The sequence below is a fragment of the Oreochromis aureus genome, linkage group 15, assembly GCF_013358895.1.
Source record: "Oreochromis aureus strain Israel breed Guangdong linkage group 15, ZZ_aureus, whole genome shotgun sequence".
In the NCBI taxonomy this organism is placed as follows: Eukaryota; Metazoa; Chordata; class Actinopteri; order Cichliformes; family Cichlidae; genus Oreochromis; species Oreochromis aureus.
The window spans coordinates 27,583,327-27,609,088 of NC_052956.1; the positions used below are offsets into that span (position 1 = coordinate 27,583,327).

Consider the following 25,762-nt stretch of genomic DNA (forward strand, 5'->3'; position numbering starts at 1 on the left):
GGCACAAAGACATACTTTTCTTTCTTATTCTCATTTAAAATGTCTAGCTTTTAATAAATAATTATCTGAATCTTACACCCAAAGTTTTAATCTGATGTAAAATGTATAGAAGTCCATTACTGTATATAGTAACTGTTAAGTCTAATATACCCTAGTAAGCTATAGTACTTTTTCCTTTGGGAAGATACCATCTGTGCAGTCTGCAATTCTGTTGAAGAAAGATGTTGAATCTATTTAATTATTCTTGAAAAATAATTTATTTCTGTGCATTTTTTTTTTCACACTGCATCAAATTAAAGTTGATTACGTCGATTAAGCATCACAAGGCGGAGGGTGGGGGGTGGTTCCCTATTTTTTTTTTTGCTGGGAGTTTGCAACCCTATTAGTTAGGTTGCTTAATATTTCTGCTAAGTACTCTTTAAAATACCAGAATAGGAAGGATGGAGTAGGTAGGTTTAAGTTTATTAGATTGATCAGTATTGGTGAACTATGAAATATTTTGGGTGCAGTGTATTTTTTACATACAAGTATAACAGAATAGCTTTAGTGTTTTTGTTTATTTAAACTTGAGTATGAACTTGCAGCAAGATATTTAAAAAAACACTTTTATTGATTAAAAAACACACTATATCGGATTCATATCGGTATCGGCAGATATCCAAATTTATGATATCGGTATCGGACATAAAAAAGTGGTATCGTGCCATCTCTAGTCTACAATAGTTCTAAAGGGCAAAACAGTTTTTGTATTCGAGGCTGTAAACATGTAATGCTGTAAAACTGGGCACTTTAACATGGTAGTCGTATGGGGATTCCCACCTGTTAGAGGAACACAGTTTCTGACACTCCAGCATTGGCTTCATTTCTCAGCCCTGGAGTTTCCAGATTGATTTAAATGTATTAAAAAATAAATATTTGGGATGTAACTGTAAATCTGTCATCCAAAACCATATGTGTGAGCAGCTACAAATGTAAAAGGTCATATTTTATCATTTACATTATGTTTAGTTTACATCTACTTTGGGTGTGAAAGGGAAAGAGCTGCAATTTAAAGAGCTAAAAGTCAAACTATTAATAATGAAGCCAGTTCTCAGAGGTTTTAACAGGAGGAAGTTGGTTACTATTAAAGAGGGGAAATGAGGCCTTTCACGTTTGATATCTGTTCCTGTCTCTCGTTCTGTCTGAATCACATTTTTCTCTCTCTGTCCACGGATATTCATGAGTCAACTTAGCACACTTGCCTGCTTTTCACCACCAGAGATTAACAGAGGTGTCGAGAGCTGGCAAAGACTTCTGAGATGAACACAAATGTTTCAAGTTGTTTGTTACTGTCAACAAAGTGCTGATCTGTTCTTGTCAAGTCACAGCTCAATGAGACAAGTGTCAAACCCCCGATCTGTGATTTGTGCTGCTGTTATGTCATTCAGCCCTTCTTTATTCTCTCTCTTTTCTCTAGGTAAACACAACAGACCGTTTCTTCTTTGTGGTCAAATGAGGCATAGTGCTGTATCTGCTCTACATTTGGTCACAAGCTCATCAGTGTTATTAGCTGACTTACAGAAAAACTTTGGTGCAATCACTTTGCCACTTTCTTGCAAATGTGTGTTTGACAGCTTCTTTGTCCCATCCTCATTGCATTACATGATGCTCATTGGCTTCTGTTTTTTTGGGGGTGGGGTTCGTTTTTTGTTTTTTGCATCCAGTGGCAACTTTTTTGCTGGCTTTTGGGAAATAATAAAAAACATGCCAGGAAGGATACTTGTTTTTACATTTTTAGGTCATGGTAAATACCTAAAAATGTGAATTTGTGATATTTACTGCAAAGCATTATGTTATTACTGCATTCAAGAAGCGTTTTGTCAAACATGTATCCCCTCCTTTTAAAGACGAGCTACTTTTTTCAGTTTGAAATAAATAAATATGTGTTCTTGTATTTCTGTCTGTGAGATATACTTTAATTGCATTTTTCTTAAATGTTATGTGATGGTAGTTGAAAGACAAAAAAACGCCCAAACCACAGAATAGGATATTCTTACATAGCATGAATATACATATGTATTTTTGCTATTATTTCATTATTAAGGTTAAACATCACTAATTATCACTAAATGTGTTGTGTTGGTCTCAAACTGATGTACAAATTTTAATGAACCCAAACTGGAGGTCTCACTGGGATTTGGATGAATGCTAATATATTTTGGCCAGTTAGCACTACTAATTGCGCCATGACATATCGACCCTATTTCCTGGTCCTACACTGCAAAAAGCTTTCGCCTTTTTAAGAAACTGCTAAATTTGTCAATTTTTCTTTGAAAATGGGTCCTCCCAAAAGTATTCAGTTGTCATTCTAGCCATGAGTAGATTGTTCTTGATCTTTAGATGTCTACCCTGTTTTCATTAAATTGAAAAAGAACTGTTATTTTGCCCTTAAAGGTTCAAAAGTCAAAAGACAAAATTAAGAGATTGATAAAACATTTATGGTCAGTTGAGTTGGTCTTCTTTAGATTTTTGAGATTTTGGTTAAAAAAGTTCAGGTAACTGAAAAGAAGACTAGAAAAGGTACCTTTGGTCACAAGTAAACACACTCTTTCTCCTTAACCCAGACAAACAACCAAAATAATTCAAATTGAATCAGAAAGTAGCAGAGTAAGCTGTATTCAAACAAGAAAAAAGAATTAAGAATTAGTGGTTTCACTTAATAAACACACACTGGAATGCTGGAATACTGAATAATTCCAAAACAAGAAATTAGATCATTTCAATATTTATGAAAGTTTCCTGTTTGCCTGCCTGTTCAATCACAGACATGATGACTCACTTCCTATTTCTTCCTGTCCTTTTTCTTCCTCTTCTTCTTCCTCTTGTGTTTCAGTATGATCTACTCCTTGGTTACCTCATAACAACTGATTATCAACAACTGGGGAGAAACAGGAACACCTTTAGAGGCATTTGATACGACGGGACTAAAGAACACTAAAAGACAATACATTTCAAAGTAGAATAACAAAAACCTTTTTTTTCTTGTTGCTGTGAAGCCAAACATCGAACATATGTGGGGTTGAAGCTTGTTTTCTGCTTCATCCCCAAAAGAAGAAAGGACATGCTTTATCTTCAACTGTATATAAAAATTGAAGACTAAATCTACTGTTTACAGTTTGACTCTTCATAGCGAGACCCAAGTTAATCACTGCCTGGCCAACGTTTGTACCACACACACAAATACAAACATACACAAACACAGAGACACAAACAGCCACAGCCTCCTCTGGAGTGCTACTGTACTTGCTGTACAGTAACGGCGATGGTAGCCCAGAGGACAAAGAGCACAGTATTGCACAGTTTGTCTCAGGCACAGCACGGTGAAGTACTGTCAGGCCCAGCACAACTCACCGAACCGTCAGTCACTCCTCTTCGATGCCTCACCAACTGTAGCTTTGCCGGTGAGCTCAGGACAAGGGATAGATGAACGGATCACACTGTACAGAAAAGAGAAATGAGTTCTTGCGGGTGGGGTTTTTGGAGAGTTGAGCAGGAACACACGTGGTCTGTACGTAGCCTGTGGGATTTTCTTTCAAACATACGTGAATGGCTTTTGTGATGTGTGCATTTTGGTGTATTCTTTAAACAAAGGCATTTCAAATTGATCTTCAGCAAACGTATTCTCTTTACAGCAATGCCTTCTTGTTGTCGTCCTAGTGTTGTTCTATTGTGTAAACTTTTCGAAAACTCAAGGTAACAACTGAAACCTGGCGAAGCTTTGATAGGAGCACACATTCTTTGCACAATTAGTGTCTTCAATCTTGCACAATGTGCTCAATATTTGGCTATATTAGAGAACATTTATAATAGTTTATCCACACAGGTGACGGTCTTCCAACATGTAAAGAACCATTCAGCCCTCTTTGAAGATAGGGAAACAATGTGAATCTTTTCTAGCTCTCTTTACACCGTGGACCAAAATATTGTCTTTTTTCCACTATTTGGATTTATTTATTTTGTGACTGCTCATTTCCATGCTTTATGTTAAACATTAATTTCCAATGTAACTAATGCCAGGAGCAAACAAAGCAGAAGATGGGAAAGGTGCCTGGTATTAATTGGGTTTTTCTCCCTGGTTCAAATGAAAGCAACTGTAGCAAATGATGTTGGCAAGAGCTTGTGAGGAGGCTGTCATGAATCACCAGAATAAATTCAGCAGGGCAGGTCGTTGAACCTGCATCATCCATGTGTAGCACAGTTTTCTAACTATTAAGAAACTCGTTAAACCTGTCCCACCATCTTTGCTTGATGAGCTTCACTTTGTAAAGCAGCAGCAGCAAAGAGCAGATAGGAATGCCCCATTGTTTTCTCTTCTTCTAAGTCAAGCGTTTTCTAACGTAACCTGTATGTACATGACCAACCAAGTTGAATTTAGATATTGTTTATGAAATAAAGTATTTTAAAATCTAAAGATTCAGTCATTGTACTTTAAGTGTTTTCAATGTTTCAATGTTTTCAAATATTATTTCAAACATAATTTCTGTGGCATCCTCTCTGCATCATGTTACATTTGGCATATTGATTTAGCCTCATTGCCTCAGGACAGGAATCCCCCCCAGTTTGATCACCCAAATGAAAACCTATCAGAAAAACAATAATGCCGCGAACTTCGCTTGATTTGTTCTGGTTTATGAAAATATGCCATTTTAGCTTCTGACTATACCAAAACTCTGCTATAACCCTAAATAGGTCACTGGTAACCATTGAGGGATTTAACCATCTGATGTCTATTTTGGCTGCTTCCATTGGGAGTGTGTAAGCAGCAGATGATTTGCTGAAAATCCTAACATTTCATAATTTCATCAGTGCCATCTCCAACCCATACATTATAACAGGTCTCACTAGCATCTTATAAACCTTTTTCCCTCTTGCTGCTATGCTTCTATCACCAATCACCCCTGACACCTGTCTCCATCCACTCACGCTGCCTACAGTCTCTGTAGGCAGTTAGAAGAGCGGTCTTAACCTCTCTTCTACCCTGTCCGGTGGTCAACCCTAGATACTTTAACTCATCCACGTTTACTGACTCTACTCGTTGCTGTTACACCTGTCTCCCTCTCATTCACACGCGTGTATTCTGTCTTGCTCCCACTGACTTTCATTCCTCTTCTTTCCAGAGCATACCTCCACCTCTCCAGGTTCTCTTCCACCTGCTCCCTACTCTCTCTACCGATCAGTTTCGTCTGCATCATGTTACACAGAGACACCTGTCTGAACTTATCTGCCTTATTTGCATCATCACTGCAAATAAGAAAGGCTTAGAGCTGATCCGTGATGTAATCCCATCTCCATTTTGACTATCACTCCTGCCACACACCTCACCACAATCTCTTTGCCCCCATACATGTTATGCACCACCCTCACGTACATCTCTGCCACTCCTGAATTGCTCATGCAGTACTACTGTTCCTTTCTTGGCTTATGCTTAGTTGGATGCACAAACACACAGTCCTTCTGATATTTTCTATACTTCTCCATCAAAACTCTCAAAGCAAACATCACATCTGTTCAGATTATCAACATGAAGCCACACAAATGCTCAATAAACATCACCTCTCTGCTCAACCTAGATTCAGCAACTTTCAGCCCACACATAAATATATAAGCCTCATTCTTTGCTACACATCACTTTGCTGTACACCTCCCGCTAAGCTTGTCTCCTTTCTTCATCTCCCCGACTATCCCATGTTTTCTTTGCTAATGTCTTCATTTGAATACTGTCCTGTACTTCCTCATTTCGCCACTAAGTCTCTTTCTCCTCGATCCTCTTTCCAGAGAATACAACAAAAGCCTTCCTAGTAGTTTCCCTCGCCATTTGTGATGTAGTTTCGCACTCATCTGATAACTCTTCCTTAACACCCAGAGACTGTCTGGGGTTTGTTCTGAACTCTGTGCAACATTTTTCCTTCTCCAACTTGCACCCTTTTTTCCTTGCCACATCCTTTTTGCAAAATTCACTACACTCTGTTGTTCTACATTTCTCTCCTTCACACCAAACTCACCCAACACCTCCTTATCACCTACGTATCCATTAAAAGTCTGCTTCAATCACCATTCTCTCCTGCCTGGGGACACATCACTTCGTTAAGCTTACTCTAGAATTATTCTTGCTTTGGCATCCAACCTGTGGGGCATGCACACCAACAACTTTCAGTATCACCCCTTTGATTTCCAGCTTCAAACAACTGATCCTGTCTTACAGTCTCTTTACCTTCACAACACTATTCACATACTTCTCCCTCCAGATTATCACTACTTCATTTTTTCCTTTCTATATACACCACGGTAGAACAGCTTAAATCCACCTCCAGTGCTCCTGACCTTGCTTCCCTTTCACCTGTTGTCTTGTACACAATATATCTACCTTCCCTCTCTCTATAATATTATACAGCTTTCTCCCTTTACCAGTCATAGTTCCTATATTTAAAGTCCCTACTCTCACCTACTTACACCCTTTCATTTGTTTTGACCAATATCCTCCTTCCCAGTAAAATCTCTGGCACATAACTATAAAACAAAGTGTTTCTGGCATCTTGCTGCGGTAAACCACCCCCTTCATCAAAGAGACACTGTGAGCACCTTAACATATAACAGCACTTTGTTGTTAAACAAACAAGGAAAGAAAATATTTAATTAAGACACATAAACACTCCTTAATTCTCTCTGGTGAATAAATGTATCACCTTAATGTATAAGTCATTTAACAGTAATATTCTGGTGTACCAAGCACTTCAACACTTTACACATTTATATCCAATACTTATGCTCACACATTCTTTTGTTGGTCACTTGAGAACAGTTCAGTGTTTTCTATTAGGGAGCATGTAACAATTACTTTTCACAACTCACTAATCTTTCTATTTTTTCATTAATTCATTTTTTTCCCCCTGACCACATTTTAAAGAGGAAAAGATAAGAACTTCAAATATGTAGTGTTGCCCAAAACCTCCACTACTGAAACCTTTAATGGTTGATATAACCATGCAGCTTTTGGCTCGACAATATTCACACCAAAGCAGCAGTGGCCTAATCTGAGTTCTTTCTGATAGTTGGCATTTTGTCAGGCGACCGTGGCTCAGGGGGCTGGGAAGCGCATCTGTAACCGGAAGGTCGCCGGTTCGATCCCCTGACTTTCTGTCCTGGTCGTTGTGTCCTTGGGCAGGACACTTTACCCTGTTGGCCAGAGGGGCTGATGGTGCAATATGGCAACCTCGCTTCTGTCAGTCTGCCCCAGGGCAGCTGTGGCTACAACTGTAGCTTGCCTCCACCAGTGTGTGAATAAAAAGTGCTATATAAATGCAATCCATTATTATTATTTGTGCCCCAGTTACAGTCAAAAAGGAGAAAAGCAAGGTATGTGACAAATCACATCTGTGTAAGGCAGTGTCTACCCAAAATGCTTCATTTAAATCTTCAAGACTGCGAAAAGTGGAAAAATGTCACATGGCCTAGTACAGTACATTGCTTCAAACATGAGTTGCTTTCTTCAGCAAGGTGCTAAAGAAACTACAACTCATGATGGTGAAGCTAACTGCAGGGGGGGACCTTGTTGTACGGAGTGATAACTCATTTAATATTTAATTTCCTGCATTTAAATGAGAAAAAAGTGCAGCGCAACCATACTCAAGACAAAGATACTCTGTGCTGAAAACTATCAAGGAGAACTACTGTTGTTGTCAAGGTAAAAAAGGGGGAAAAAAGTCCAATATTGGTATTACTAGTGCCATGAAACCAATACATATCCCATAATTGGCTTGGCCAGAAATGTATTATTTGATGCCCTGGGAATAGCAACAACCTCAATAAACAGGATACTATCAAAATCTGAGAACAAGTCGTAAAAATCCAAAGCCTTAGTTGACTTATACTAAATCTCAGATTCAAGGTCAACTTCTCATGATCATTTCAGTACAGCTGTGATCCCTCAGTAAAAGTTCTGCTGTTTTACTAATTGGTCAGACAATTCACATTTTTCCTTAGCAGCTGCTGCCTGCCAGCATGTCACCAACCACTCTATTTAGTTATAAAGGCCACAGGCCTTTATAACTAAATAGATATAGTTTAGTTAGTGTGTCTATTGTGTCTTGGTTCTGCTGCAGGTGTACCGCCTCAAGTTGTCCCTTTCATTGTGGAAGGGTAACTATATGTGTGTAGCCAGACACCCTTCAGAGGAAACCAAAAATAACAATCCATGAATTATAAACAGTGTTAATCTGTTCTCTCTCTCTCAAAGAGTAAATCCAACTCATTCCTTAAAAATAGTACTAAAGAATTCTTTATTCTAGATGCTCAGACAGAAAAAGAACTGGATTAATTAGGGTATTGCATGGGGACGTTAGTCCATTGTGAACCCTGTTACAGCACTTTACGTGTTTCTGCCAAAAGTAAGAAGCAGAAAAATGAGCCTTGTGACTCTACCAGCAGGTGTTCGATTATAGCCTGTCAATTCTGGAAACTACCCAATACTAAATAATATTCACTGTTGTCTTTTGTAATCACAGCCAAATAATGTTCTGTGGGTTGGCAACCTAATCCTTCTTCATTAATGATTTTTTGATGGTGTTACCTAATGACTCTTCAAGGATTGCTGTAAGCATTTTGAGGACTGTGGTATCCTGGGATGGTAGCATACTTTTAGCACATTGTGTTGCTTTCCAGGGGTTGGCAACCCTCGGCACGCGTGCCACAGTTGGCACGCGAAGGGTTAACTGATGGCACGACCAATGCTGGACTGGCCATCGGGCATTTGCTCGGTGGCCCGGTGACTTTTTTTTCCCTTTGTAACGGTATAAACAATGAAAGGTGGTGGTTTGTCCAGATGCTGGTCGGTGTGTAGAAATAACTCAGTTGTGTGGTGGTGGCTATGGTGGCGCTTCCCCAGATTCAGTAAAATTAGCAAGTGGTGGAGGTCAGCAGGTGGATGAGAGAAAGGGGAGGCAGGAGGAGGAGAGACCCGAGGCGGCCGAGTGTCAGGTGAACTGAACTTCAGGTAAGAAGTTATGACCTGCAGTCTATCTGGGTCAGATATAAACCAAGTTTAGGTGGAGTTTATTTTCGTTGTGCTGACTTTTTACAGTCAGTTACAATAACTCGTACTGCGTGCTAGCTAGCATGACGGAGTTTCTATACAGCTGGGTGGGTGCTTTGATGTTAGTGATACCATAGTGAACTGTATTTTATTCATAAGGTTAGTTAGTAGAGTTGCCTGTAAAAAGACGGAATCGTCCCTCATTCAGAGAAAATATTACGCGTTTCAGATAAGCTGAAAAGGAACACAGTTTGTCCCGTACTTTAGCTAAAATGAAAAAAAGACACAACGCTGGATTTATTCTGTCGTTACGCTGTCAGCTGCCTCTTCTTCTCTCATTCTCTCCCCCCTCCCTCTCCTGTTGCTACTTCAATCATGAAACGATCAATGATCAGCTGATCGGCTTTTCTCTCGTGTTTGTTTATTTGCGCCAGAAAGAGGAAACCAGCAGATGTCGCGCTAAACAACAGCAGCACGTTTAAGCTTGATCAGCTGTTGTTAGAATTTATTTAATATTACTTTCTAGTATCAGCTGATGTTTGCTGGAGCCACAGCTGTAAAGCTGCTGGTCATGATGGTTTGTATATCTGGTGAGAGGGAAGCATGAAGATGAAACCAGGAGATGTCCTTACTGAATCATCAGAGCTGAACAGGTGATGGAGAAACAGGTTTACCTTTTAGGTGACATGGATGAGTTGAAGGGAAGTTATGAACTGTTTCTGAGAGACAAATAACACCAGGATCTGTTTCTAAATAGCTGACAGCTGGTAACTGTGCAGGGGCGGGTCTAGCAAAGTGTTGCCAGGGGCCAGGTAGGGCATTAACAGAGAAAGAGGGGCACAAAGAAATACTTTCTTATTCTCATTTAAAATGTCTGGCTGTTATTAAATAATTATCTGAAGCTTACAACCAAAGTTTTTATCTGACAAAATGTATAGAAATCATACATATAACACTGAAGTAGCTGGAATCCATAGATGTGCGTGTTCATGGAGCTTGCATTGTCACCTGCTGGACATCACTACCTGACAAGTTTAACTGTCTTCAGAACATTGCAGAGGACTTACTGACAGCATTTGGCTCTACATATCTGTGTGAGCAGATTTTCTGTCACATGAGTGTCCTCAGGTAGCCGTCTGAATGCTGGACACTCTGAGACCTGTGTCTCTGAGTGTGAGACCAGAGATCACATTAACATGTGTATCTCTGTATTAACAAACATGCCATATTGGCCCAGTTTATTTTTCTTATCATTGTTGTGAGGAGACCATCAATAGCATTTGTATTTTCTGTATTTGCTGTAATGGAGTTCTTGTTATGGAACTTTTTTTTGTTTTTGTTTCAAAATAGCTGATAGCTATTCGCTGATAGCTGCCGACATCTGCGAACAAATATACTTCTATAAAGTTGTTCTATATAGTGTGTAACTGTTAATATAGAGCGTTATTAAATTTATTGCTAATGCAATCATATGGCACACTGACTTCTGAGGAAATTTTAAATGGCACTCGCCATCAGAAAGGTTTCCTACCCCTCCTTTAGACATTTCAGACTTGACTCACCTCTAAAACATTTCTAAGCAGTGTCCACACCAGCAGTGTGCTGGTGTCTAAAGGCTCCAGCAGTAGTGGCTTTCTTTGAGCTGAAACTGATTTAGTTTAGTTTAGTTGCTAAAGTAAATAATTTTTCGGAATCAGAATCAGAATACTTTATTAATCCCTAGGGAAATTATGTGGGTTATAGTTGCTCCAGTACAGTAACATCAAGAAAAACATTAAAAAAAATTTTTTTTAAAAATCCAGACTAGACTATTAGCAATACAATATGTTAAGATATTAGGAAAAGTACAATACATACAAATCACTAAATAATAAAATTTGATAATTTGATAATAGTTATAATTTACATTAAGTCTAAGAAAAGGTTGTTGTCATTGAAGGCAAACTGTTGACTTGCCTAGAATTAGATGTGTATCTGCTGATATAGAGGTCATATTTTCTATTTTTCTTTCTCCTCAAGGTTTCCTCTTGTTAAAAGGGAGCTTTTCCTTACCACTGTTGCCAAAGAGCCTGCTAATAGAGAGTCATATGATTGTTGGGATCTATTCTGTATTATTGTAGGATCTTTACCTTACAATATAAAGCACCTTGCGGCCACTGTTGTTGTGATTTGACACTATATGACTAAAGCTGAACTGAACTGAATTCATTAAAGATTTTAGAATTTGTTCTCTGGGGTGAGAATGTCATTGTGGAGTTCTACTTCAGGAAACGATCAGAACTGCGGTGTATTCCAGTGTACCATCTCATGTCACCTAACCTATTTACAAAATGTATCGCCCTGTGACTTTGCACACTTTTGAAAATGAAACTCAAATTGAAAGATCAACATTTGGACATGCTGAAGGAGATCCAGCACCCACCACAGATTTCTGGCTTGTGTCACACTTTTTCAACAGTCATTTCTGCTCAGCAAGTAATTGGCAAGTGTTTGCTGAGAACTCATCATCTTCCATGCAAACTATGGGCAAACTACTGTGGCAATTTGTTAGCGACAGGAGGGAGTTGGTGCACCACCTTCTTTTCAACCGATTTCACATAGTGACTACATTCGGTCACCAACAGGTCAGGGAATAACCCTTTTTTCCCTGGCAGCCAGAGAATGCCAGGGTTTACTAACCAGTCTGTGGGTCTCTGTGACTAAGGCCTAGGTGTGCCCATGTGACTGTGAGCCTGCACAAAACAGGTAAAAAGCCTCAAAAACAAAACAAACTCTTTATTTTTTAAAAGAAAATACAGAAAACCGGATTAAGAAGGAAGTGAGTGGTGGCTAATTTTACATGTGAAATACAGACAGTAAGCAGGAGAAAGCCTACCATATATATATTAATTCTGCAAATAACTTTTGATGTGTAATCGGAAATGTCAGCATTCAGAGAATCCAAAGACATGCAGATTTATTTTAAACTGTGTTTAAAATAAATCTGCATCATATTTAAACATGTAGAAAGAGTCTAGAGATTTGACCTGTTAGAAATAAAAAAGAAAATATAATTTTTTTTCAGTGTACACACAGTTACCTTAACATGGAATCATCTATGTATCAGCATGGGTTTTGTGGGTAATGCATTTTGACAGGATTGCACATTGTGAAGCACACATGGCAATGACAAACTGCCCATCCAGCTCTGCAGGACAGTACAACAGCCACCTCCACCTACCTTCCCTCCGAGTCTGAGGATAAAGCTATCACAGGAGGAGGTAGTGAGCAAAAAAGGTGAAGGATGTGCAGAGAAAGAAAAGAAAAGGAAAAACAACAACACAGGAAAATTGTGTGGTTAAATGGAAAACAAGAGTCCACCTCCCAGGGGTGTGTTCAGATGATATAACTGTTAAAAGGTAATTCGGGGACAAAGTGGCTGAGTCAGAGAACAGGATTCAAAGAACAACAAAAGCTGACTCACATGCTTTTATACACAAAGTCACAATGCTGGTTAGCACCGTTGGGTTGGAGACATTTCTTAGGAAGCAGAAAAGGCTGAACTGCATTTTACAAGTATGAACAGTCCCTCTCTTCTTTGTCATCTGTTTTTTGAACAAGTGGCACTAGAGTGAGAGTCAGCACAATAAGGTCAACAGAAATTGATCCAGCCGAGGACCAGTCAGAATCCTTTCTTAGTGCAAATGGCATCTATTCATTCAAAATTCTTCTGGAGGGTGAGCTCGACACTTGGAAGCCAGCTCAATAATGGTTTCGGGGGTTATTTCTGCAGGTCACTTGAAGTCCCATCTGTACAAAACCTAAATATATAAACTCCACTGATGAACATAGTTCCAGTGCTTCTGTGTTGTCCGTCCTTTTCCATGTGTGTTTTGTTCCAGTAGCTCACCTCTATGCTGGATCCCCAGCATCTGAAGCATAGCGCGTTAAGCAAGCCGGCGTCCTTATTGGTAGAGTTTTATTTGTAAGTCCCTCAATTTGGGTGGCTGTAACTCAGGAGGTACAGCATCTCATCTGCTTGTTGAAAGGTTTGTGGTTCGATCCCTGGCTACTCCAGCCAAAGTATCCTTGGACAAGATACTGAACCCAGAGTTGCTCCTCATGTGTTCATTAGAGTGTAAATGTTATATAGAAAAAAGTGCTTCTATGAATGGGTGATTACGAGTTATATACAGTGATTTAAGTAGGAAAGTGCTGTATAAAAACCATTGCATATGTTCATATTTCGAGATACCATTGAGTAGCACTGGTGGCCCAGGGACCCTAATTAAGATATTTAAAGTAAAACAAATAATATTTATGTTCATCAGCTAAAGACATCTTAAGGTAATGGGTTTTTCATATAACATGATAACTCTTATCAGACACATGATCAGGACTGCTTGGCATGACATTTGAAACCACTGCCATCTCATTAACAGACTTTAGATTTGCATAAAGGCCAGTTTTCTGGGCCCATTATTTATGTGGCTGTGGCATGTACTTCATGCCTTGGGACGAGGATGTGTTGGAAATCTATGACAAAGAAAACCTGCACTATCAAGGCTCAGGAGTCACACTGGAAAACCAGTGACCTAGAAAAAGTACAGCTCCTTTGCGTCCACTGTCAGTCCATTCTACCAAAGCTGACTCACCATCCAATCTTCACAGTTTGGAAACCATGTGTTTGAACTCACACAGGCTATTTCTGCCGAGAAACAGAAACAGAAACAGAGAAAACAGCAATATGCATCAGTGAGCTTCTGTCCCATGCAGAGCAAGATTAAAATTGTCTCCCTTGCTGTGAAAAGTTGAAGAAACAGAGTTTTACAGACAAACCTCAGGTTCCAGATGGCTGAGCACAGTGTGCCAGAGCCGCAGGACAAGAGCTCAGTGTCATTTCACAGCTTTAAGAGGAGAGCTGGATGCTGGCAAGGATTTAGAGAAGAGAGCAAAAACAGAGGGAGGTGAGAGGAGGACGTGCAGGAGAGGGGGGTAATCCAAATACATCAGTCCCAGTCTGCAAAGATGCACACAGAAGTACACACAATGAGGGGCCAAAAGGTCAGCAGTGTGTGCCCAGTTTAATTAACATGAAATATATGGCAGTGATCTGGACAGCACCCAGGTGCATCCTGGGTAGACAGACTGTCACCAATCTGTCAGGGCCTGTCTGCCGCAGTTTATACACACACATGCAAACACACACTCACACACACACACAAAAGAAAAACATCACACAGCTCGCTCTAGAACAATCAGGGGTCAGTTCAGTATGAGGACATGCAAAGTCAGTTGAGCACAGCCCTGTAACCAGTTTTCTACAGAACATCACCATTTTTAGGGACTGGGAATCTGTTCTATTTACCGTTCTTTATCAGTAGAACCCACTCCCACACTCAGCTACCTCGTTATTCTTTGCCACTATGAAAGGACTGTGACAGCTGAATCTGTCCTGAAGGTTTTCGTTCTTCTTCTCTTCATTTCTTTCACTGCTCATTTGGGGACAAAGCTCTCTTCTTGGTGGTCTTTCATGTTTTCCTTGCAACATGCATCATTGTATGCAGTATTTCATTTACAGCTATAACGTACTTCTATTCGATGCTAGGCTTTCTCACTCACTACAGCATGTCTCTCCTCAGTGCTGCCAAGTGAAGTGACCACAGAACAACTAAACACAGCAGAGAGGGGCAGAGAAAAGTGTGCCGGCATGAGAGAAGGTGTTTCCACGGACATTTTTACTTGCTGATGAACAAGAGCGACATACTGAACTTAGAGGACAGAAAAGTAAAGTATTGATCCTGTCATGCTAATACTAAACTGATATCAATAGAACCATTGGTATCAATACTATGGATATTTGAATCAATCCACCCACCCCTAGTGTCCGGCTGTGTAACTCTTAATAGTTCTATATAAACAAGGTACAGGCAGTACATATTAATAAAAATATCAATATAAATAACAACGCCAACAGATCACAGCAGATAGCCTCCCCTCCCTGAGCCTGGTTTTGCCAGAGGTTTCTTCCTGTTTTTCCTTCCCGTTGTCTAGTCTAAGCTTGTCTTTAGATTTATTTAATAGACATTTAATTAACTCTCATTTTTGGAGCATGCAGGGTAGGTGCGGCAGGAGAGGATGCTAGGGATAAAGTGAGATGGAGGAAAGTGATATACTGTGGCAAAACCTTAAGAAGAGGCTAAGTATAAGATGTATAAGGTGACAGTGACCTCCACAAACATCGGATCTCAACCCAATAGAACACATTTAAAGAACGAAAGAGGGTCTAATCTAGTACTAGCAAGGTGTACCTAATGAACTGTTGAGTGTATATTTCTTACATTTCTAAAAACAAACAAACATGTTTTTGATTTTTTTTTTTTATAGCATCACAAGTGTATGTGCAATGCCTGTGCTGGTAGTGATTGTAGTTTAGTTAGACACAGCTGCTGGGCTCCCTGTGGGAGTGCTAATTACCAGATATGTTCCTCTCCTTGAAGCTGAGATGACCTACAACATTGTTGCATTAACCACAAGCCTGGCAGAGCTCACACAAGCACTGAGCATGTTCATACTGCCGAGAAATAGTTACTCTCCACTTTGGTTAGGAAGCTGTTTGTCTGTGGCCTCTAACACAGGAAACACTTTGGATGTTCAGGTCATTGTTCTCCATCTGCCACTAGTAATAAATTTACTTGTACTTTTGAAAACACAAAGTGACACAGCAATTCACTTTGGAAAAATAAACATAGGAGTGCCTATGATGCCAAGATACAAATACTTCACATACCCACATAGCAAGCAGGTCTGGCCCGGATCTGGTATCAAGCTGGCACTGCTGGCTGACTTCTGGCATGATAAGACGTATGTCATCCAGATATGGGCCAGGCCTGGCATAGATGGCACTGTCTATGTGATGGCATGCCATATCTGGCTCAATTGTGGTTTGGTTTATGTGGCCCAGGCTCATAGATAACAGGTCTGGCCTGGATCTGGCATCAAGCTGGCACTTCTGACTGACCGGTGTCATGGCAGAGTGTATGTCAACCAGATGTGGGCCAGGTCTGGCAATGATGGCACTATTTATGTTCCTATTTTCCTATTTTAGTTAGAAGACCCAAATGCCATGTTCCAATACTATACTGCTATAGTAGTCAACGTTTCAAATGCAGGTTTGAAAGGTTTGTGAGTGTACACTTTATCCAAAACCTAGTAACGGTTTACTCATCTTTGCCAGTGCGTGGCTGTAGCTCAGGAGGTAAAGCAGGTCACCTACTGATCAGAAGGTTAGTGGTTTGATCCCTGGCTCCTCCAGTCTACATGTCAAGAGTATGAATGTAGTTAGGAAGCATTCAGTTAAGAAAAAGCGTGTGATTGGGTGAATGTGGCATGTTGTATAGAGCAGTTTGACTAATCCGGGAGACTAGAAAAGCGCTATATAAGAATCAGTCCCTTCACTGTCTGAACAGAGTTTTGTCATGTTACTTTTGCACTGTTTTGCATGTTCTGGGACATGTCGTTATTACATGGCTTGATTAAGGTACACATTAGGCTGACATCTGGGGCCAGAGCTGAAACTGCATGTGTAAGCACATTGTGTGGGCCTGATCCGAGCCATACCAATTTTGCTATGTGGGTATGGTATATCTCAAAAAATATGAATAGTTCATATATTTTCATACATTTTCATATATTCTATATTCATTACACATAATGTGAAATATTTCAAGTGTTTGTTTAATTTTTTTTTCAGAAATTAAATATCTTAATTTTTTTTAACAGTATCTCCACCAGTCAGTCAAAAAATGATTCACAATACAAATCTTGTCATTTTTCATCCAGCTTTCTGAAGGTCTTTCAAAGTTTTATTTGGATATTAGATACTTTTTTACTCTTTTTTTTTACTCTTTTTTGACCTATAAATCATCCAGGCATAAAAGGACACCTGAAGGATGTCTGGGCATAACAGACAATTTTAAATTGTATATTTCACACTTTATTCCTGTTCATCTGCATCTACAGCAGATGAACAGTATCTGAAAGTTATGTCCTTAATGAAAAGAAGGAAAATCCAGCAAATCAAGACACGGGACCTGAGAGCTGCATCTGTCCCTTCAGTTTATCCATCTAACGTTTGCTAAAGCGTCACCAGAAAGGTGTCATTTGAAAGGTGGCTGTCAACTGAAGCAAGGAGAAAAGGCTGCTATGCCAAATTACACAAGAACCTGAGTGAAATCATTGGCAACAGGTCTTGTGAAGTGGTGAACCCAAACTTTAATTTGAGAGGTGTGCCAGTGAGTGTCCACAGCCATCTCTAAAACATGGTGGACGATCTTTCGAGATTTGGACCTGCATTTCAGCCAGTGGTGTTAGGGACTTTGATGCCTTTGATGTAAGGTGCTGTCAGATTTTGATCCGCCATGCAGTTCTATCTGGAAAGCGTCTGACTGGCAACAGCTTCATTTTTCAACATGACAGTGGTCCCAAACACACTGTCAATGCAATAAAGTCATACCTGGATTGAAAAAGACACAATGCAACTCTATCCTTCATGGATTGGCCTCCAGAACCTGGATGTAAATGTCATTGAAGCAGTGTGGCATCATCTTGAGAGAGAAAAGAAACCATAATCATTTAGTAGTAGTTATGTTAAGCACTGCTTCTCAGCAAATAGATACATGAAGCACCCTTAAAATCTTGCCCATTACTCTAAAAAAAGTTGATTCCCAGTAAACGAGTCCATTTGGGCCCACAGTGGTTAGGTGTGAGTTAACTATAGGGTTGTCACCTTAATGTGAATGTGTAACAAGCCCACAGTTCCATCCATCCATTCTGTTCCACTTGCCCTTTTCAGGGTCGCGGGGGTGGGGTGGCTGTAGCCTATCCCAGCTGTCTTAGGGCGAGAGGCAGGGCATACCCTGGGCAGGTCGCCAGTCTGTCGCAGGGCTAACACAGAAAGACACAACCATTCACATTCACATTCACACCTATGGGCAATTTGGTGTTACCAATTAACCTAACCCCACTAACTGCATGTCTTTGGACTGTGTGAGGAAGCCGGAGTACCCGGAGAGAACCCACGCAAACACAGGGAGAACATGCAAACTCCACACAGAAATGTTTTTGTGCTGACTCACCAGGGATTATTTTAAATGACAAAAGTGGAGAATAATTATTTTAAAGCATTATAGAATGTCTCAGAACTATACTAAATTATATTTGAAAACCTGTGGAATTGTTTCCCATTGCAGGAGCCTGATTTATTTATTTGATTTTGAAAGTGCCTCATACTCAAAAATGAGTGGGCATGAATCTCGTTTTCACGCTCTTCCTTTCTCTTTTGACCAGACTGTAGCTGAGTAATGTCTCAGGAGAATGGGGTTATGCTCTCACATACACTTAATATCAAAGTCACTGAACTGCTGACCCCTATAAACAGGCTCCCTCCTTACAGCCTGAGGGGTGTTTTTTATTTATTTATTTATTTATTTATTTATTCAAAGTGGGTGGTGCAGTGGGCCCTCTTCCTCCTCCCTCCCTCCTCGTGGGGAGCTCATAGCAGCATGGACTTGGTCAGCAACAACCCTCAGATGCACTGTGGTGCGTTTATGACCCTACCATCTGAATGTCACACCAGAAACTGAGACTTCATCAGACCAGGCAACATTTTTCTTTTGTTCTCATGCAAATTGCAGCTCAGTTTCTTGCTGACAGAAGTGACACTCAGTGTGATCTTCTGTTGCTGTAGCCCATCGGCTTCAAGGTAGGCTATGGTGCCCATTCTGAGATGCTCTTCGGCATACCTTGGCTTTAACAAGAGTTTACTTTAGTAAGTGTTGTCTTCCTATTAGCTTGAAGCAGTCTGGACTCCTCTGAGCTCTGGCGTCAACAGGGAATCTTTGTCCACAGAACTGTGGCTTTTTAGATATTTTTTCTGTTGGAATTGATATTTTTTATATTGTCATTTGTGCTTAGGAACATATAATCATTTATGCTTAGAAATATATAATTATTTGTATGCTGATGAAAATCATATCCTTATTAGGTCTGATAAGAATCTGTGTGCACTTGTGTACCATGAGATGAGAGGAAGAAGCCTCGATGTTATAATTTCCATTATAGCTTTAGGAACTACACTGCTCTGTTTCTTAAAACTGCAAGACTTTACACCTTTAAATGTTCATTTGAGACATGACCCATTGCAAGTTCCTGTTCTTATAATTTAGCGAGACGCTTACTTCTGCTTTTCTGCATACCTCATACACACATGCACGCACACACACACACAGAATACAGACACCGATGTTGTTCAGATATGCCTGCTTAAGAATGTCACGTGTATTTGTAATTGCATATTCATGTATGTGACAATAAAAAGTGCTGTAGCGAAGGAATCAGTCGAAGTTGGCTAAGGACAGGTGAAGGCCTGGGCTGACTTCCCTCGTGAGCCGCAAACACGGAGAGCGCCTTCTTGCCTTGTTTTGTCGTGTAGTTATTGGTCTCGTGTTCCAGCGGGGTTTGTGCTTAGATAAACCCAACATTTTCTTTTTTGGGCAATTCTCCGTAAACCCTACAGATAGTTCTTTTGAAAAATCAGCAATTTATCAAAGTCATTTAAATTACCTTAGCTGATTATATATATGGTTCAACTGCTCACTAACCCAAGTATATGGTTTTCTTTGTTGTGGTGGTTGGTCGTCACCCTTGACACTGTACTATGGTAAAATGCTTTAAACTCTTTGAGATGTTAGATTGAAAAAAATATATAATATACTAACCCAGTCTGTGTTACTGCTTCCAGACTGTGAGCCCTGAATTTGTCAGTCAACTCCCTCCCTCACTTCACTTTGTACACAGTGTGCAGGGGGAGGGAGGATAATTGGGTCAATATCAAGTAACAGAGTTACACAGGACAGCCAAACTAGCAGCACTAGTGTTTCTATTGCTGAAATTATCTGTCTATTATCCAAGAACCCAATAACAGAAATATGACATTGTCTTCCACCATGGTATTTCATTCTATTTTGGGGGTTTTGTTTTTTTTCCATTTTTGCACACTTATCAGGAAACAAGTCATACGACGAATTTTCACTTAATCTTTTTAGATAAGGCTGAAGCCATCTGCAGCGATGCCCCAACTGGTCCTGGCACATGGCTGCCCCATCCAGAGCCTGGTTCTGCAGGAGGTTTTTACCTGTTAAAACTTCTTGCTCATAGGGGGTCATTTGATTGTTTGGGTTTTCTCTGTATTATTGCTGGGTCTTTACTGTACATTACAATGTAAAAAGCACCTTGAGGTGACTGCTGTTTTGTTTTCGTTTTCACCTAGATGCAGTTTGTTAATTGTTTCAATAACCAATGGTAACAACAGCTGGTGAGCACCTCCGCAATCCCTATTTCAATCAATAGAAAAACATAAGATTTGGCAAAAAATCTTTGTGGAAATCTTGGCTATAAGTGTTTTCCTATAGTTTTTTCTAGGATCTTACTGCCAAAAAATGAGAAATACAATAAACTAATGTTTCTCAACTCAGAAAGACTCAAAAAAATGTAATGAACACTTAATCCTGAATAGGTAACAGGTAATCTGATCATGGTTGAGTTCACACCCACCAATTATGTAAAATTGTTCTCTAGATAATGCATCCAAATAGAGGTTGTAAGAGCTCAAATACTTGTTGTGGAAGGGGTGTGGCCTGTGGCTCTGCTGCAGAGGAGCGATGGTGTAGCCGGTTTCAGAGGACAGTGCAAAGAGGCTAGCAGGGCAGTTGGTGATCATTCATGCTAATTCAGTTGCCCACTCACCAGAGTGCACGCAGATATCGCTTAGTATTAGTTCTAGATTAGTTCCAGTGTGATTTCCCGAAGCACTGCTGCACATCATTTCTGCAAAGAGTGTTGCACAAGCGCTGTTTCAGATCATCTACTGAGTCAGCATCCCGAAAGAAACACTGACTGACCACAGCACATCGTTCATGTCTCGCACATTAAAAGAACTGTACAAATTACTGGGCACTAAATCTGTTCAGACCAACGTCTACCACCCTCAGACTGACTGGCTGGTTGAGCAGCTGAATAACTTTAAAGTCTTTAAAGAATCATGGACGTTAAAGACTTTAAAGTCCATGATTCATAAGCTCATTCACCAGGATGTAGCAACTGGGATCACTGGTTAGACCCTCTGTATTTGTGGTGTGGGATGTGCCCCAGCCTAATTAAAGACAACTGTGAGAAGGTCCAAGCCCAGCTAAAAATGAAATTCAGTACGTTCTGGACCTGAGAGAAACATTACACAAATTGGGGAGGTTATCAAGAGAGAATTAGCTCCAGGTCCCGGAACGTCACCAGTACTGTTATGCCTTTTGGTCAAAAGTCAGTAGTTAGTGCATAATCTGATTAAGTTACATAAGCAAGGTGATAAATAAGTTCAAAGTTAAGGAATATTATAAGTAATTCATGCTAAAAAAAGTTAAGATGTGTGGGTTTGTAATTTGCTCAGAGTGAGACATCGTTATCATAAGCGATCTTTGTATTGTATGTGCGGAAATGGGAGCGAGGGAGCGCTCTGATCATTCGCCTATCTTTGACGTATTTTCTCCGGTAATGCTGTGAAAAGTGCTTCGGCAGTATTAAAACAGTGAATAAGTTCATGTACACGCTAAAAGTGCCCTACACGCTTGTACCTTGGAAAACGTTCGTCTTTGTGAGTATTAATGTGTTCCGAAACAACTTTTATATGTGTTTACCTGAATTGAACTGCGATGCTAATGTAACGCACGTGTTAAGCTAGGCTAATCATTAAGTTTGTCATTAAGATGTGTATTAGCTAGTAATTTATTTTCACTATTTCAGTTACAAATAAGAATTAAAGCTGCAAGCAGCGATATGAGGGCCCTCGCACCCCCGGCACGTCGAGCCAAGCCCAACACCTAAAACCAGCGCTTCCGATCTGATGTCACATTGATGGAATTCATGCATTTAACCACCAGCTAAAATTTCATCTCATTCAACCATTATTATAGTCGTCCCACTAGGTGGCGCTCTAACCATTACTGACAAATGGCATAACAAACATTTCCGAGCTCGAGTCTCATCACGCCTGCAACCTTTGGGAGAGATTGGACATTGTGTTTTTGAGCGACAGCAGGTTACTGCTTTTGGCGAGTGATTGAAACTCCACGTGCCGCCATGACCACCCCGCTTCCCTGAACGTAAAAAGCTTCGCAATTTAACATCACAAAGGTCTTTAGATTCCACACACAGGAGATCGCTAAAATCTAATGAAATCCCTTGGAGGAGTTCACAAAGTATGAGGCCTGAAAAGAGGGAAAATGTCGCCAAATTTACACATTAATTTTAAAATGGCTGACTTCCTGTTGGATTTGGGATATTGCTCCAAGAGACTTTTTTGTACATCTTGATATCTCCAATAAGCTTGCCAGGTTTCAAACTCATACATAAAACACAGAGCAGGGGCTGTTGTTTTGAAATTTTGTAGGGGGCGCTGTGGAGCCATTTTGCGCTGTTCAAGGAAAATGAACATATAAAAAAGAAATCCTCATCACATTAGAGGGTGCGCCAAATTTCAAGACTTTTTAAACTTTTCAAGCCCCTCAAAAGCCACTTCATCTTTCATGGTGAACTGCGTTGCCACCAGGGTGCGCCGTTCAGTTTATAGTCACAATTTTCTCACTGAAGCATCAAGAGGGACTGATGGTGATATTCACCGCTTTTGAGGTGGCCACGATGAACCTGTGAAAATCAGTACAACAAAATGAAAGACATGACATTTCCTGGTGCCACTAGGTGGCGCTCTACGTATTCCTGACAATGGGCATATCAATCTGTTCAGGGCGGGTCTGACATCATCCCTGTAAAATCTGGTACTGATCACATTGGATTTCATTGAGTTACACTAATTTGTTTCTTCATGGCGAGACCTCAATGTTCGCCATGCTGCTGGGTCACACCCTTCAGCGAAAACTCACAGTTTTCTCTGTAACCCAAGACCAACTCCTTAAGGCTTTCCTGGAGAAATTTGAGGCTGCAGATGTCACCCATTACAATACTGTACCCCAAAGTGTAAAACATGACATTTCCTGTTCCCACTAGGTGGCGCTGTCCCTGATGTCAAATATGGCAGTTGAAATATGTTCAGGGGTGGAGCCTTATCATATGTGTCCACTTTGGTCAAGGTCGGACAATGTATGACAGAACGAGAGGCAATAAGATTTTCATGGCGAGTCATCGAAATTACGCGCCGTGGCGCCACGGCCTCACAGTAACCCGAAAACTCAAAAGCTCCGCAATTTAACATGGCCCAGGTGTGTAGTTGACACTGACCAAATATGAAGCTTGTACGATGAAATTCCAATGAGGAGTTCGCAAAAGTTCGAGGCATGGAAATGGCAAAATTAGAGCCAAAATGTCACCTTCACTTCCAAATGGCGGACTTCCTGTTGGGTTTAGGACATGGCCATAATAGACTTTTTGTGCGTCTCCGAACGTTAGATATGTGTTCGAGTTTTATACATGTAGGTCATACCCATCTCGGGGCTCGCGTTTCTCATTTTCTAGGTGGCGCACTGAGCCAATTTTCCCTGGACATGTCTACGGACATTAAAATACGTAAATTTTCACCAGACCTGACGCATCTGCAAAATTTCATGAGTTTTCGAGCATGTTTAGGCCCTCAAAAGGCCGATTCATTTGCCGAATAATAATAATAATAATAATAATAATAATAATAATAATAATAATAATAATAATAATAATAATAAGAAACAGAGCAGATACAATAGGGCCTTCGCACTTTTGTGCTCGGGCCCTAAATAGCAAGGAGAAGCCTTGAGAGAGGAAAGGCTTAAAAAGATCTTCAGTAAAATCAAGAAAAGCAAGCCTTGTGTGGAGATCTCGTCTATTTTGTTCGCTGGCTGTCTAGCTTCACATGGTCACGTGTCGTGAGGGCAGCACAAGTACAATCCGGTTGTTCAGTCTGACGTCACTGGCCGTGTCTGGGCCTAAACTCCGCTGCAGGTCCATATATCAAACGATCACTGTGGCATTACTGAGAGTTGAAAAACTGTCTAAAGTCTTTCATCTTTAATAAAATGATCAGTGTTCTGCTCTACCAGGTGTAACAATTGAGTTTAACATCCAGGCATCCATGAAAATGGAATTTATGACATTTAACGGCGTTAGAAGTTAGCAGGAAGTTAGCTCGCTAGCTTCTATCTAAATACAATATAGCATGTCCTGACTGCGGGTTTTGGGAAAAAATTCAAACGTACAGCTCTGCTATAACCTCCAACATAAATGAAGACGGAAAACTAAACAGCAGTGACGCTTTGTAGGGTTACTGAAGTTTGGCTAGCTGGTATATAATGATGTGCTACGTGACCGCTAGCGACACAGCTATGTTAGCATAACATAAACAAGCTAACTTTTTTTCCACTCGATAAAAGTTAACGTGAGTGTTCTCGGTGGTCAGGAACAAATGTAATCGCATGGCAGGATGCTGTAAAAGGACTAAACTTCAGCCAGGAGAACAAGTGAGATAATCCATCCACAATACGAGGTTAGTCATTCATATACTGCTGCATGGGCTGTGCTGTAGTTACATCGTAAGGTTTTAAAAACTGAGCTTAAATAAATGATTAGCAGTAATAAAAGCCGAGGGAGGTCAACAGTGATCACTGACTGTTTTAGGAGCTTTTTGAGATTAAATAGAAGAAAATACAAAACATTAAACATGTTAACAACACAAAAGCCATATTAAACGCAGACTACTTTAGGCCCGGAAGTAGGATTCGTCACGTCATCACTGAACAACCGGATAGAGGGGCTAGGCCAGGGGTCGGCAACCTGCGGCTCTTTAGTCCTTATACTGCGGCTCCGCGTGGTTTGGGCAAATAAATTAGAAGTATTTAGCTGAAGTGTATTTTATTTATGTTAGTTCTTTTTAACTCGTAGTTCTAAATTGGAAGATTATTGTGATATTGAAATATAAAAATAAAATTATATTCTATTTTTTCATCGCTCAAAATAAGAGTCACACTCGCAGAAGCCGGTGTACCCACCGAAACGCCGTGCATTTATCGAGACTTTCAACCCCAGGTAGGCCAATTATGGATCTTCGGATCCACATTATGTCAGCAGCTGTTCTCCACCGTGAACTATGTTAAAGACAAACACCGTGCAGCAGAAGTCCCATTGTAAACAAATCACGGCAGACCCGATGATGTTTCCATGAGCATGCTTTTGAGAACCTCTTTATTGAGCACTTTTCACACACGGTTGCTGTACGCATACAGCTGGCTGTAGCTTTTCAGCTCACAGCCCGACATACACCACCAACAACACAACAGCACAGATAGCGCAGATGTAAAGGCAGCGAGGCATGATTGCGGGTGTCGCTCAGGTGCGTCCGCCTCCCCTGCGGCGGCGCTGCAGACCACGCCCCGCCGCACGCATTAACCAGGTAAAATACATATTTAGGCAGAATTTTGTAAATATCTATTTTTCATTTTTTAGCAGCATAGTGCTTTTTTCCAATTATTTTTTAAGAGTCAGGTCAAGGCTCCAACAGCCCAAAGGCGATATAAGGGTGGCGGCTGACAACAGTTTTTGTTTGCTACATGGATCATTTTAGTTCAGGTGGGTGTCTTTCCTTTTGTTATATTTCTTTAAGACTTCAAAATGTGTTGATTACATAAA

General features: G+C 40.4%; 1 protein-coding gene across 6 annotated transcripts in view; it reads left to right on the forward strand.

The window, feature by feature from the left end:
• Positions 1-4,408, forward strand: part of cnih3 (cornichon family AMPA receptor auxiliary protein 3) — a 131,697-nt gene extending 127,289 nt beyond the window's left edge. For 5 of the 6 annotated variants that reach the window (XM_039599203.1, XM_039599205.1, XM_039599207.1 and 2 more), the window contains one exon: positions 2,873-4,408. Coding sequence is in view for 1 of the 6 variants with exons in the window: in XM_039599208.1 (XP_039455142.1) it covers positions 2,873-2,900 (28 nt within the window). In the remaining 5 variants the exon portion in view is untranslated. The other variant, XM_039599206.1, reaches the window with a different exon arrangement.
• The last annotated feature ends 21,354 nt before the right edge of the window (positions 4,409-25,762 follow it).